Here is a 14,681-nt window from a genome sequence, read left to right as displayed (position 1 = left end):
TAGAAATGCCTTTCACCCGCATCCTTTCTGACATTTGATAGTGGGTGACACACACACACACACACTCGATCTGTAATGTTCTAAATCCGACATTCACACCCGCTTCATGCTTTGCGGAGGTGAGAGAGAGAAGCCAGGGATCTTACTCAACTATTTGTTCTATTTTTCCAATGTTTCCCTGGAAAGACTAAGTCTTATCCCAGTTTTTAAATAGTATCACATCACATCACTGGAAAGTTTTAAATGGGGCCTATTTTGCAAAATAATTACACCTACCAAATAGAGAAAAGATCATTCCCCTCTTGCAACATAAAAATGGGGAAAAGCCCCACCTATAACCAAATCTAACCAAACCAATTTACCAGTTTTGTTTTGGCCAATTTTAGCAGCTTCGCCTGAGTAACTTGTTGGCGTCTTCACACAATCCAAAGGCAGGAATGTCAAGTTTCCTGTTGATTCTTGATTGGCCACATGTAAGATTGGGAGTTCATGTGGTTGCCTGTCTCTCTGTGTTAGCCCTGTGATGAATTGGCAAACCATCCAGGGTGAACCTTGCCTTAGACCAGTGTCTGCTGGGACTGGCTCCAGCCCAGTTTTTCCTCCTGGCTGCAGTATTGTTCTGAACGATAGGTGCATCCAGTCAGAAGAAGCAGAAGATGTTGAAATGGGAAGGAAAGTTTTGTCAAAGTTTGCTTCAGAACGTCTGACATCTCTTGATGTGTAATCTGGGAGTCTCTGAGCTCCTGCACTGATATATCATTGAAGGTGCAGTAAAGACCAACCCACTCGAGTATCCTGATTCAATGTTTCTGTTTTAAGATTTAAGATGTCCAAAGTGCAGCTATCACATTAGAAATAATGAAAGACAGAAAGCTAAACTTGCTGCTAGCTTTCCTTTCTTGTAGCACCAGTGTTCCCTTGTGCTTATATTCAACATATAAGCAACATATGATCTGGTCTTCTTAACAAATGTAAGAAGCACTCAGTTAATCAGTTTTGTGCAGAAGAGTCAAAATATACACTTTATTATTATATGCATTTTATGCGCCTTTTATGGGCTTGCAGACAAAATCTGATAAAGAAAGTCTAGCTTAACAATGGAAGCTGATAACCACTGCTGTGATACCCATTATCTTAAACTAGAGTTTTAGGGGTTTTCAAGCCTGGCTGTGTAATGTAATGTAGCACCAAGCTGCTAACTTGTACCAAAACTGACTCTTGTTAAGCAAGAAAGGTTCAGCAACTTCAGTAAAAGCAGGAACTCCCTTCTCCCATCTGTTTAGAAATAGACACAATGCTGGGACAATAAAGACTTACATTATCTTGTTAAAAGTTGGTACAATAGTGGATTTTAAAGTGGTCCTAAGAGATAATAATCTGTCCCTTAGTCATTTAAAAGCAGGACCACAAATTTTAAGGGGATAAAAACTACACAGAACACTCAAACTGAGCTTTGCTTCCAGCAGCCTTTGAATTATCCATTGCATGTATGCAGCCTTGTCTGGTTTCTGTCTTTCAAAGTGTCCTTTAAATTGATTTAGCACATGCATCACAAACTGGAGGCAAAGGAGCACTCTTAAAAAGAAAAAAGAGATGCTTTGGTTAATGTTGCCAAAAAACAGAGCAGCTGAAAGTTGTATATCACTTTGTAGTGCCTCACAAGCTGATCAGAAAAATACCAAACCCTAATGAAAACTTTGTGCTGATAATATCAGCCTGCAGGCTACTAAACAGTCTGCAGAACATTTTTCTGTCTATAAAAGTCATCATGTCCCTTATTAATTTGTGCAGCTGCATTTCTTCAAACCATTTAAATGCTTAAATCAACTATTACCTATAATCGGGATAAATCGCTGCAATTACACGAAGAAAAAAAAAAACACAAATCAGAATATGCTGGGCTCTGCAACACACTTTAGTAAGAGTTTCCATTTTTTTCTGAAATTCGTGGCATCGGTTTTTCATTAAATCTGTTTTACACGACTGTGCTCTTGTTTCAGTGGGTGTGTGCTTATGTGCACAAGGACGACAATGCCTGAGTGTGTGTGTGTGAAACTGTGTGTACACATGTCTGCCTGAAAGATACACAGAGGAATTGTGTGTTTGTATGTGTCTGCTGCCCTGCTGATGGTGGAGAGAGCAGTGCGGCAGCGCAGATGAGATGAGATTAAAGCCAGTCAGAGGATCAATTAGAGGCAAAACATCAGACGGCTACACAGCTACGGCCAGCAACAATGAGATTAGCCCCGAGGTGGAGCAGAGAGCAGGCAAGCACATCTGCGTGTGCATGTTTGTGTGTGGATGTGAATGTGTGGACAGAGACAGAGAGATGGGGGGAAAAGAGGAAATGAAAGGGGTTGGGGAGAGACGAGTAACACATACATTAACTACAGAAGCAAAAAGGAACAAAGCATGAAAAATTCTGGTTTATTTCAGTTCAGGTTTTGTTTTTAGGGAACATGATACCATCATTTCAATCATGTTAAGTGTTGAGATTTCAAGTCAAACAGGGCTACAATCAACACCAGTCAACAACTGGATTTGATTGTACTGCATACTTTAGGGTTTCACCAACATGTCCTTCAAACTGAACTAAAAAAATGTTTTTTCCAGATATGACATCCCAATTTGAAGGACGGCATTATTTGTCTGTGCCAAAATTGTGCAAATCACGGCTGGAAAAAATTACATTTTACGATCCATTAGCACGGCAAAAGTTTTGTTTGCTCACTTAGTCCAATCTCCTCCTGCTGCAGGCTTCATGGCTCTGTAATAACATCACCCAACTTCCTTCTTTGTTCGCTGACAGACAACAGCCTTTGTTCCAGCAAACACTAAAGGGATATGTCGCTTGATCATTATTAAGGCATGCTTTTTCAGGGCATTTGCTGAAACAACTGATGCCGTCCATTTTCTTCGAAGAAGAATCTAATTAAGAGCTCCTCGCACATCATCCGAGTTATAAGACTGTTTAGATGAGTTTTGGAAATTAATAATGTAACTGTCAGATTCCCAAACAAAGGAAACATTTTTCAAGAGAAGCACAACGACGACGTCACTTCTTTGCTTAAACTGAAATCATTTGCAAGCAATTTTAAGAAAACCTATAAAAATGGCTTGCTGTGCAAAAGGGAAGGTGGTGAAGGGTATGGAGGAGGTAGAGTGAAAATATATATGAATATAACACAAAGAAGTTGCACAACTAAAATCTGCATTGGTTAAAAACAGTGAAAAGATGAGATTTCCATCATCTCTGATGCGCAGCACACACAGCTTAACTCACCATGATATAATGGCGCTGCATCTCTGACTTCTCACTGGCCAACTTGTCACACTCGAGCTTCAAACTGGAGAGAGAGGGAGGGGAGAGGAGGACAGAGTCAGACCTTGTTATTCAGCTCGACAGTCTTCCTTCTAAAAGTGCTGACACCAGGTGACTTCTACCCCCCTTCATCATCATTACCTCCACTTTCACCGGCGGCACTGTCATCACTTTCATCATTGCTTCAACCGCCACCATCATCAGCAGCAGCAGCACCACCTCCGTTCTCATCATCCCCCGCCACCATTTTCATCTATATCATCGCTGCCAACTGCATCATCATCATTAGCACCATCATCATCATCCTCGCCTTTATTAGTCAGTGGCAGCGTGTTCGCCGCACTTGACATGTGTCGATTGACAGGAGGAGGTCAAACTCGCTCTGAACTCCAGAGACGAGCCGAGCCAAAATGTCTGCTCACTAAATCAAAGAAGAGGCAGCGAAGCAAAAAGTCTAAATATAGTGTTGACGCGTTCTCTGCGACCCTTTCCCTGCGACAGCCATTAGCTGTAATCATGTCAGCGTTGATGTCACGCGAGGCGACAGGACAAAGGAGGATGCATCAACAAGTCAGCCTGATTGTCAAATAAAAACGACAGAGGTGGAAAAAAAAGAGCCCCTCTGTGATTTTGATTGAAGCAGCCTTTTATAGCGTGTCAGTCACAGGCGGAATCATCCGATGTGAAGTGTGGGTAAGACTCATCAAAATATGCAGACACACATGCTAGATAGGTTCAGATTTAGGATAAGTCTGTAACCTGTTTGATGGTGTGTGTATATTTATGCAGGGATGTTCTTCTCAGCTGTCTGCGGGAATGACAGCTCGATTATAGCGAGCGATGGCTCAGTCTTTGCCGCTGTTAGTCTTAACTGGCAGACTGAACACCGTGTTACACACAGGCAATAATGTAAGCTTACTCATACACACAGAATTGTGCTGCTTGTTCTATACTTACTGTAGCTACTGCAGTGTAGACTGGAGCTAGAGTCTCCATCCTTGCCCTGACTTTAAATACAAAAAAAGTACAAAAACCACAATATAATATAGTATTCCAGCCTGGTATTGTGATAGGATGCCACCTGTATAACAAATCCAGTCAAGAAATTTCCATGGTACTAAATATTCTACAGTTAGCCGTTAGTGGTATTATAACAAAGTGAATGTGACTGGGAATGACAGCAACTCAAACATGAAGTGGAAGGCCATGTAAAGTTACAGCACAGTGCACAGGGATCACCAGCTTTCTGGAGAGTCATCGCTACAGACCTCTAAACTTTACGCGGCCTTCAGATTGGCTCAAGAACAGTGTGCAGAGCTTCATGGAACGGATTTCCACAGCAGCTGGGGGAATTATGGAAGGGGTTGTATTTCAGGAGGTGGGCTCAACCCCTTAATTAGTAAAAGGAACTCCTAATGCTTCAGCATACCAAGACATTTTGGACAATTTCATGCTTCCAACTTTGTGGGAACAGTTTGGGGATGCCCCTTTATTGTTCCAACATGGCTGCACACCAGTGTCCAAAGCAAGATCCATAAAGACATGGTTGAGCGAGTTTGGCTTGGAAGAACTTGACTGATCTTCACAGAGTACTGACCGAAACCTGATTTGGATGAATTAGAGCAGGCCTTCTCGCCCAACATCAGTGTGTGACCTCACAAATACGTTACTGGAAGAATGGTTAAAAAAAAAAATTCCTATAAACGCAATTCTAAACCTTCTGGAAAACCTTCCCATAAGAGCTGAAGCTGTTCCAAAGGGTGGGCCGACATCATATTAAATCCTATGGATTAAAAACGGGGTGTCACGGAAGTTCATATGGGCAAAAGCAGACAAGTGAATACTTTTGGCAATATAGAGTATGTGTTTTATTCAATGTAGTCATGTGAAAAAGCAAGTTTTCACAGTACTATGCAGGCCTGTGAACTCCTTACTGGTTCTATAGGAAATAGGAGGTTAAGTAGCAGCCAGGTGCTGCTAATCAAAAGAAATTCATTAACTCATCATGCAAGAGCTACATCTCAGTCTCCAGAGGCCTCAGATTGAATTTCATGACCGTACAATTGTAAAAAGACTAAACAAATAAGGCTTGATGACAAGGCAAGGAAAGCCACACACTCAGTGGATAAAACAGGTGCTGAGAAGCTTTCTCAATGGTTGGAATAGTTTGTAAGTTGTTTATAGCTGGAAAAAAAGTAAATTCTTAGGAATCCACCCAAAGTCCAGTACTCCAAGGATCTTCCAGAAAAAACAACAGAACAGGGAACAAAGATTCATGTCTATACCACTATCCAGGACGTGTGGAGCAGTCATGAATAGTAAGATGTCCTCCAAGAGTGAACGGCAAGGATTGCTGCTAAGCAGTGAGAGTGCCTCAGGCAGCAGAAGACAGAGGTGTTAAGGAAAGGCGAAGAAGACCAATGCTGATCCATCCAAGGTACCATTGGCAGACAGAAGAAAAAACGTGCACCAAAAAAAAAAAATATCCTACCAATAGGTACAATTTACAAAAGGCCAGGATGAAGAAAAACACACATTATTCAGATAAAAGCAGCACTGGAAGAGTCTAGTCTAGTCAGTCTAGTTCATTAAACACAAGTAAGTAAGTAAGTAAGTAAGTACGTAAGTAAAATTTTATTTATATAGCACATTTCTAGATAAAAGATCACAAAGTGCTTCACAAGGTATAAAACAAAAACAGTCCAAAGTTAACAAAACCACAATTGCGGGAAAAACAGCTGACTTGACTATTATCCAGATGACAATCGTGAATACCACAGCCACAGAAGGTCATTACTGAAAAGTGGATTTAAGCATGTTAATGGAAAGCTGACTAGAAAGGAAAAGCTTAGGAGAAAAAGATGCACAAGAAACAAGGATGGCTGCAGTCTTGAGTGGAGTGTCAAGAGAAGTTGATTCAAGAACTTGTGAGATTTTCACAAGGAGTACCTGAGGCTGGTGTCATTGCATCATGAGCACAGAAATGTTCAGGAAAAGAACTACAACCAGCACATTTCTAATATCAAGCCACTCCTGAACCAGATGCAATGTCGCAACTTCTTATCTGGGCTAAGGAGAAAAGGAACTGGACAGATACACAGTGTTTCAAAGTAAATGTATCATTTCATTGGAAACCAAGGTCCTAAAGTATAGAAAAAGAGTGCAGAGGCACAGAAAGTAAGGTTGGTTTTTGATGTCCAGGGTGATGTTTCCACAGTCTGTGATAATTTAAGATGCCATGTCATCTGCTGGTGATTGGCTCACTATGTTTTTATCAAGTCCAAAATCAATATAGCCATCTACCAGGAGATTTCAACGCACTTTATCCTTCCATATGTTGGCAAACGTTATGAAGATGCTGCTTTTCTTTTTCAGCAGACCTTAGCAACTGCCATCCATGCCAAAACATTTGCTGACCATATTATTAATGGTCAGCAAACATTATTTTGCAGACGTTTGTGATTGGCTAGCCATGTCCACTGACCTGAAGCACATTGAAAATCCATTGTCAAGAGGAAAACCAAGAATACAGATGAGCTGAAGGCTACTATCAAAGCTTCTATAAAACATTGGCAGTGCCACAAGATGACCACTTCCATGCCAAGCTGCAGTGATGCAATAATTTGCAGTAAAGGACCCCCAAGTGCTGAGTGTATAAGTGAAATTACTTTAAGGAAATTGAACATTATTTAATTAACATAATTTATGTTACGGGATTTCTCATTTTCATGAGCTATAAGAACATAATCATCAAAATCAAAACTAAAAAGTTAAAAAAGAACATGTTAAAGTTTACCTTCTGGAATGAAAAAAAATGTTTTCCCACTATTGTAATTGATGATGGGATATCTGTGTTTGTAAGTAGAGAGAAACATCCTCTTCTGTCTTATCTCAGCTCTCATGGTGCTCTCACAGCAGCTCTTTCTAATGTAAACGCTAACAGCCAAACAGTTTACCTTTTTTCCCCCGCTCTGTCTCCTGTGTTTCCTTTTCTGTCTCCCTTCGTTTTATATGTGTATTTTCTGTCACTCTGAACTCTGTTAACAACTCTGTAACCTTGTTACTTCCTGTTTTTTTGTTAATAAGTCACCTTGTGTGTCTTGTGTGCTGGTTTGCTTACTGTGTTAGCATTTTCCCCTTGTCTGCTCTGCCCTCATTAGATTCACCTGAGTCTTCTTTCCCAATTAGTCTTCTCCGTGTATTTATAGATAGTCTCTTCTTCCTTTACTTGTCAGTTCATCTGAGTTGCTTGGCTGTTTTCCTGTCTGGGTTACTGCCTCTGTCTTTCTCCACGTCTCTGTGTTGTTCTGAAGTTTTAGCTTCTCCTTTTGGCTACTTCTTCGTTCTTCCATTTATTACCTTTAGTTTGACATTTGTCATGCCTGAGGTTTCTTTTTTTAAATCCAACCAGCCTCCCACTATCAGCTTTGAGGTCTTCATATCAGTAACATTTTTAATGCCCTTTATTTTTATTATTTATTTGCCATAATATTTAAACTCATAATGATTGGTTCTTGCTGCTGAAAACAAGAATGTCATCTTCGTGCATGACAATGTTTCTCAAGAATCCACACGTGTATAAAACAAGTAAACAGCGACCCGCTTTAAAAAAAAATCCACTCTGGAGCAATAACACTCAACATTTATCGTATCAACCATCTAACTCTTTTTATCAATACGAAGAAATTGAGAACAGTTGCAGCCAAAATGCAACCAAGCAAAGTAAAGATGTGCACTTGTTGGCTGGTCCAAGTTAAGGATATCTGGTTATGACTGCTCACACCTTGGTAAGCAACAGATGTCCAACCTGATAACACTGACATGTGTGAAGGTTTTTTTTTTTTTTTCTTTGGGCTGGTGATTTTAATCCTTAATCCTGTGTTCGTACGAGCAGCCTCCACTCACCCAAAATGGTCCCCTTCCCACTTACATAAAACCCTTAGCGCCATCCCTGTGTACATGCGTAGGCTGTATGGTGGGTTGTCATGACAACAGGCGTCCCCGCTGCCAGCCTACCTGGGATTGGCTCCGCGCCTCCTCTGATTGGTGCTCAGCAGCCCCCGGGCCTGCGCCACTGTTCTCAAACGACACTTTGATGGAGTTTTATTGCCGATTCTTCCGCCTCTAAATCGCTCCTGCTGTCATCTTTATTTTGATTTATGTATTCCCTGATCTATTTATGCATGTGAACGAGGGGAGGGGAGAAGAGACGGGGGAAGGAGGGTGGGCTGTCGGGTGGGAAGAAGAAGACAGCGACAGCTACAATGCTCGGTACTATACCCGGGGGAACGCCTGCGGTACATTTGCCTTTTAAAGTCTTCAGCAACAGACACACGCAGCTCAGCAGAATACTACAAAGCCTCGTCTATGGCTCCCAAGCCCCCCACCCAATCCCAGCTCCCCTCCTGAGTCAATAGGAACTGTATGCATGTTCTGTATGCTCAGACAAAAAAGGCATTCTTTCAACTGCGCCGTGACTCTCTGAAGGGGGTTAAATGGTGCTGCTCACTGTTGTGGGAATTACAAAAACCAAAGTCGAGGAAAAAGACGCACAGGGCATTACTGCAGCTTTAGAATCCCCTACAAACAAAAGCGATCAGACCAGAGCAAGGATTTTACACACAATGTGTTACTCTTTCATCTGCCTTTGCCTGTGTCTGTAACCGGCTGAGGCAAGCCTCTGGAAGGTTCTGGGAGTACAGGTACAGAGGAACAAACCAACCTCCTCAGGAAGGAAGACAGGCTTCAAAGACTCCACTCGCACAAAGAGTGGATTTCTTGATGCAGACCCCGTGGCATCCCTCCTCTTTACAACAGCTATCAAACAGATCAGTGAAGGTCGGAATTTGGAAGCACCTCAGACTTCTGGAGCTGTAGCGGTATTTAAGCAGTAAAGCAAGATCAATAGCCGAGGGTAAACGAGATTGATTTAGGTATGAGTCAATAAAGGCTTCCTTAGTGTGCAGTATGGCAGTAGAGCTGAGATACTACTGAAACAAAGGCACACATCTCCATTTTTTTCTTACCACAGAAAGGTTCTCTTCGAGTTCACACTGTGCTTGGCTGCAAACATTCATCTTAAAAGTCTAACGATTTTTATTTAAATTCTTGAAGGTTTCCTGCGAACAATGATACCATTTGTTGTTTTTTAAAGTGAAAATTCAGACTTAACTCTGGCACTGTTATCATATTTTGTTAGTTCTTTGTATTCGATTAAATTTAATTAAGAGGACGTGTACCATCAGCAAACCCTCTGTTTGTACAATTCCTATAAAATTAATTATCACTATTATTATATGAATTTATTTAATATTAAGACAGTAAATGTTCTCTGAATATGCTCACAAATATAAACTACTTCACTGTTCCTGAGTTTTAGCTAGCTGTAGAGTCAGGCAGTTTCCAAGTGTAACTGTTAGTGATTACATGATGTAAAACAAAGTGTTTAAAAAAAAAGAAAAAAGGACATACATCCGCATTAAAAGCCATTCCTGACCAAGAAATGACAGGTTTTTGTTGCCATAACTCAGCTCAGTTTATGTTTAACATACCGGATACTGGTACACAAACACAGTATGTTCAATAAACAGAAATCCTGAAAAAACACATGTTCAGCCTGGGGATATATTCCTTATTAAAAAGAGCTGCACTTAATAGGCTGTCGTATGTACAGCTTTTCATGTTTGTTTGCGTGCAGCAGTGTTTTCACCTGTGGTATTGTGCTTGAAGAAACTGGAACTCATCCTTGATCCTGTCACAGGAATCAGAGGTCGTGAATTTCAGCTGCTGCGATGAGGCCTGCAAAAACATAGAGAGAAAAACATCAGAGAAGAGCCACTGAGAACCATGTTGAAAGAGGAAAGGAAAAAAAAGCAGGATAGGTGAGGAGTGAAGGCAAGAGAAGCAAGAGACCACTGTGGGAGAAATAATTAAAAACACGAACATGAAATCAAACAGTTTTCAATTTGCCACAGTCCAACGAGCAAAGCATTACGAAGAAATTGGTTGCCAAGCATGTTTCCAAGTGTGATGGGCCAAATGAAAAACCCTGAAACTGTGTGCATGCTCAAAAACAGAAACATCTAAACCTAATGTTCCTGCCAGCTTTTTAAACCCCTGCAAACGAACTGTTCTCTTACACACAAACCTGACCCACACAGAGATATAATTAGCCATAAATAGATTAAAACACACCCCTACTTAACCTTCAATAGACATAACCCAGACTCAGTCTGTCCTTGGTTTGGCACACACTGCTTCTTTACAGTGCTGAAGCAACCTTATGAGTTATTAGCCAGGGCCGTGATGAAAAACAGCACATGCTGTGAGCCATAACATCCTATTGATTGATGATGCATGAGGCAAAATGGTAATACAAAGTGGGTAATGATTATCTTAACATTCCTTTTTGTTATTCCAGCATTCACTTTGAGTGACAGTGAGTAAACATTTAGGCCTGCTTCTTGTATAACTAATGATACTTTTATAAAGATACACATAAAGATACTTTATAAAAGTATCTTTATGTGTATCTTTATAAAAGTATCAATATGGGGAATTTAAATTCCAGTGCTGACATTATGTGTCTCTTTGCCACACTGTAACAGTTCTGGCAGTGTTTGTAAAGCATGAGTTGAGTAGGAATAGATGGCCAATTTAATTCAACTCAATTTTATTTATATAGCCCCAAATCACAACAGCTGCCTGAATGCACTTTATATTGTAAGGTAAAGACCCTACAATAAGACAAAAGAAAAAACTCCAGAAATCATATGAACCCCTATGAGCAAACAGTTTTGCGAGATGGGAAAGGAAAAACTCCCTTTTAACAGGAAGAAACCTCCAGCACAACCAGGCTAAAGGAGTGGCGGCCATCTTCCACGACTGGTTGGTAAATGGCCTGTATTTGTATAGCGCTCCCTAAGGACCCCAAAGCGCTTTACACAACCAGTCACACACACATTCACACACTGGTGATGGCAAGCTACATTGTAGCCACAGCCACCCTGGGGCGCACTGACAGAGGCGAGGCTGCCGGACACTGGCGCCACCAGTAGGTAACGGGTGAAGTGTCTTGCCCAAGGACACAACGACCGAGACTGTCCAAGCCGGGGCTCGAACCGGCAACCTTCCAATTACAAGGCGAACTCCCAACTCTTGAGCCACGATCGCCCCGGTTGGGGGTGAGTGGATGAAGACAGGACAAAAACATGCTATGGAAGAGTGCCAGAGATAATAATAGCAAATAATAATTAAATGCAGAGCGGTGTATAAACACACTGTGAGTGAAAAAGGTGAAAGAAGAAACACTCCGTGCATCATTGGAATCCCCCAGGACCCTAGATCTATTGCTGCTGGTTCCTTATCTTAAAAGTCGAGTGGGTGCCTGTCTCCTGAATCCAACCAAAAGCTGGTTCCACAGAAGAGGGGCCTGAAAGGTGAAGGCTCTGTACAATAACCTCAGTTTTATCTGAAGTTAGAATCAGAAAATTTGAGGTCATCCAGGTCTTTGTGTCTTTAAGACATTCTTGCAGTTTAACTAATTGGTGTGTTATCTGGCTTCATGGATAAAGTTGGGTGTCATTTGCATAGCAGTGAGAATGTATGCTATGCCTTCTGATGATGCTGCCTAAGGGAAGCATGTATAATGTAAACAGAATTTGTCCTAACACGGAACCCTGTGGAACTCCATAATTAACCTTAGTGTGTGAAGAGGACTCTCCATTTACATGAACAAATTGGAGTCTGTTAGACAGACATGATACAAACCACTGCAGCACAGTACTTTTAATAACTACAGCATGCTCTAATCACTGTAATAAAATGTTATGATCAGCACTGAACGCTGCACTGAGATCTAGCAGGACAAGCACATAGACGAGTCCGCTGTCAGAGGCCGTAAGAAGATCATTCGTAACCTTCACTAAAAGGTGTTTCAGCCAAGACAGCAGTGCTGTTATGAATAACTACAGAGACTGTGTTGTAAGTTACCCATATGCCAGCAAAACAGGTATGACATAGTAGGGCACAGACACAGAATTTCTGAGAATTTCCCCTGTGCTATCTTGGAAAGAGGATATTGGAAGCGGATACTTTGAGTGCTGTGGGCAGGGTTTCCATGGGTCAGGCTTGCTCTGACGTGTACTTTGGATGCTCAGTGATGTTGGGATCTGTGCCTTTAACTCTCCTCAAGTCATTCCTGAGGATTCTGGCTGGAAGCGCTGTCTTTTGGGTGCTTCCTTGGTTTCCAAAAAGTTTAAGGTGGGTGGTATATTTCAAGGTAAAAATCACATTAAATTCCACTACCCAGGGTTTCCCTTTAGATGACTGCATTTGAATTTGCTTCAGTCACTGTTTTTTTATGTTGTGGCCGATCTGTTAAATTAGCATACATAAAATAACACAATGACACTGTCTATTTGGAGCTAATTTGGAGAATCACCTGACAAGGTTGGTTTTACACCACATTAATACAAAAAAATAACAGATTTGGTTATGGTGATTTTAAAAGATTCATTTCTGGCATTCTGCCTTTATTGATAGGAAAGCATAGAAAGCAGACAGGAAAGCAGGGAGGGGGGATGACACACAGGAAATGGTCTGAGGCAGATTCAAACCCAAGCTCCTGCAGCAGCCTTCAGCATATGCAGTGCCAGCTCATCTCTGAGATATTGTGGCGCCCACTGATGCCTTTAAAAAGAATCTTAAAAGTTCATTTGTTGGGAGGCAAAGGTTACATGGGTTGATTATCTGTTTCACTGGTAAAAGACAAGGCTAAAATAGGTAAGGCTACCTATTTAAAAGTTTGTGTTACTTTAAACTGGTTTAACTCAAAGCCATGTGTTAATGCCCAGAGTGGCCTGTGCATTCAAAATTAACCTGCCACACTGAAAAAAGAAAAAAAAACAACCACAGAGCACTTTAGATATACTGTGATTCAAATGACACCCATGTCATGTCAAAGAGACATTGGGCTTTTTAGCAAACAACATCTTTTGCCTAGCCTGGATGTTGCCATTAGCCCTTATTGTAATTCTCTCCACACTACATTCCCCGGGCAGCAGTGGATCCACGGAGCACAGAGAGCATCAAACCCAAATAGGGACAAAATCTCATTATTTCTCAGCAGGCTGCATAATGCGTCATGTGGGGGGGGAGAAAAAAAAGAAAAAAAAAGAAAGACATTTTCCACACTACGATCGAGCAGGTACAAAAAACCATCAGAATTCTGATTGCAGCACTTACAGGAAGCTAGCCCGACATTGTTAGGAATGACCTGTCGCTTTGTACCCCGCTCCCCACGACATGCCGCTCAGTATCATTTTTAACTGCAAATAGCCTCCTCTGCATTCACAGAACAATAGACTGAGACTATGCGAAGCAACAAGATAGCTTCAGGTTGTAAGAGCAGATCTATTTGATTCACAGGATAAAGTTGTTTTTTTTTTCGCTTTTTTGTTAATGGCTCAGTAGCGAGTACTCCACCATGGTTTTAAGTAGGGAAGGCATTCTTTCAGGGTAAAAACATTTGGTATCATGTACATGTATGAAATGCGTTTCGTACTATGGCCGCAAAACATTTGGGAAATTCAGAAGCGCTAAGATCGGAAGAGGCACAGGAACTTAAGACTTTTATTTAGAAAAACATAAAACGTGCAGTCCCGTAAAACTCTGACAGTGACCTCGGCCATTACACTTCCAAATGGTACGAGAAGCCCTGACATTATAATTCTGCCTACAGACACAAAAACCCCAATCCCAAACAAACCAGTCTGCTGCTTAGAGACAGAGGCTTCGACTGTAAAGAAGAATAACCTTTTCCATTATCTCTCTAGCCAGTACGGCATGGACCAAGCTCAGCAAACAACAGCTCAGCTATATGGGCCTGTGCCACACAGAGCCTGTGTCAACACAAGGCACTTGGCTAGAGGCAGCCGTGGAGCTCACACTGCACTGTGTGTCCATGTTTGTGTGTCTATGTACAGGCTGCCCCCTGTGCCAGAGGGCAGAGCTGTTGCTCAAGATCCGATTTCCTCTATGTGAACTGTAATATGCAAGCGTTTAACATGCCAAAGAGTCAGCTGCCCCAGGTAGCTGAAGAAGAGAAAAGAAGTGGAGGCAGAAGGAAGAAAAATAAGAAACAGAAGAAAGCAAGAAAAGGAGCAAGAACTTTCTAAAAAACACACCATAAAACCAAACACCAAGACTCACAAGGGCCAGATTAGGGCTTTTATGGCAATGACACCTTTTCTGTCTCACCTTTCCATCACTATCTTGTGAAACAGGTGAGAAATGTTGGATGCAACAGCAAAAGATTCACATTATATAACAGCCTGAAATAAGAAATCAGCTTTTGGCT

General features: G+C 41.4%; 1 protein-coding gene across 2 annotated transcripts in view; it reads right to left on the bottom strand.

Moving 5' to 3' along the window:
- Positions 1 to 14,681, bottom strand: part of tle5 (TLE family member 5, transcriptional modulator) — a 55,175-nt gene that overhangs the window by 20,785 nt on the left and 19,709 nt on the right. For both annotated transcript variants that reach the window (XM_031736036.2, XM_031736035.2), the window contains exons 2-3: positions 10,032 to 10,120; positions 3,284 to 3,347 (exon numbers count right to left, since the gene is read on the bottom strand). In XM_031736036.2, coding sequence (XP_031591896.1) covers positions 3,284 to 3,347; positions 10,032 to 10,120 — 153 coding nt within the window. The remainder of the gene's footprint in view (positions 1 to 3,283; positions 3,348 to 10,031; positions 10,121 to 14,681) is intronic.

Source organism: Oreochromis aureus, linkage group 23 (genome assembly GCF_013358895.1).
Source record: "Oreochromis aureus strain Israel breed Guangdong linkage group 23, ZZ_aureus, whole genome shotgun sequence".
In the NCBI taxonomy this organism is placed as follows: domain Eukaryota; kingdom Metazoa; phylum Chordata; class Actinopteri; order Cichliformes; family Cichlidae; genus Oreochromis; species Oreochromis aureus.
Note: the sequence above shows the minus strand (reverse complement) of the source record. Positions and strands in the feature narration are given on the sequence as shown.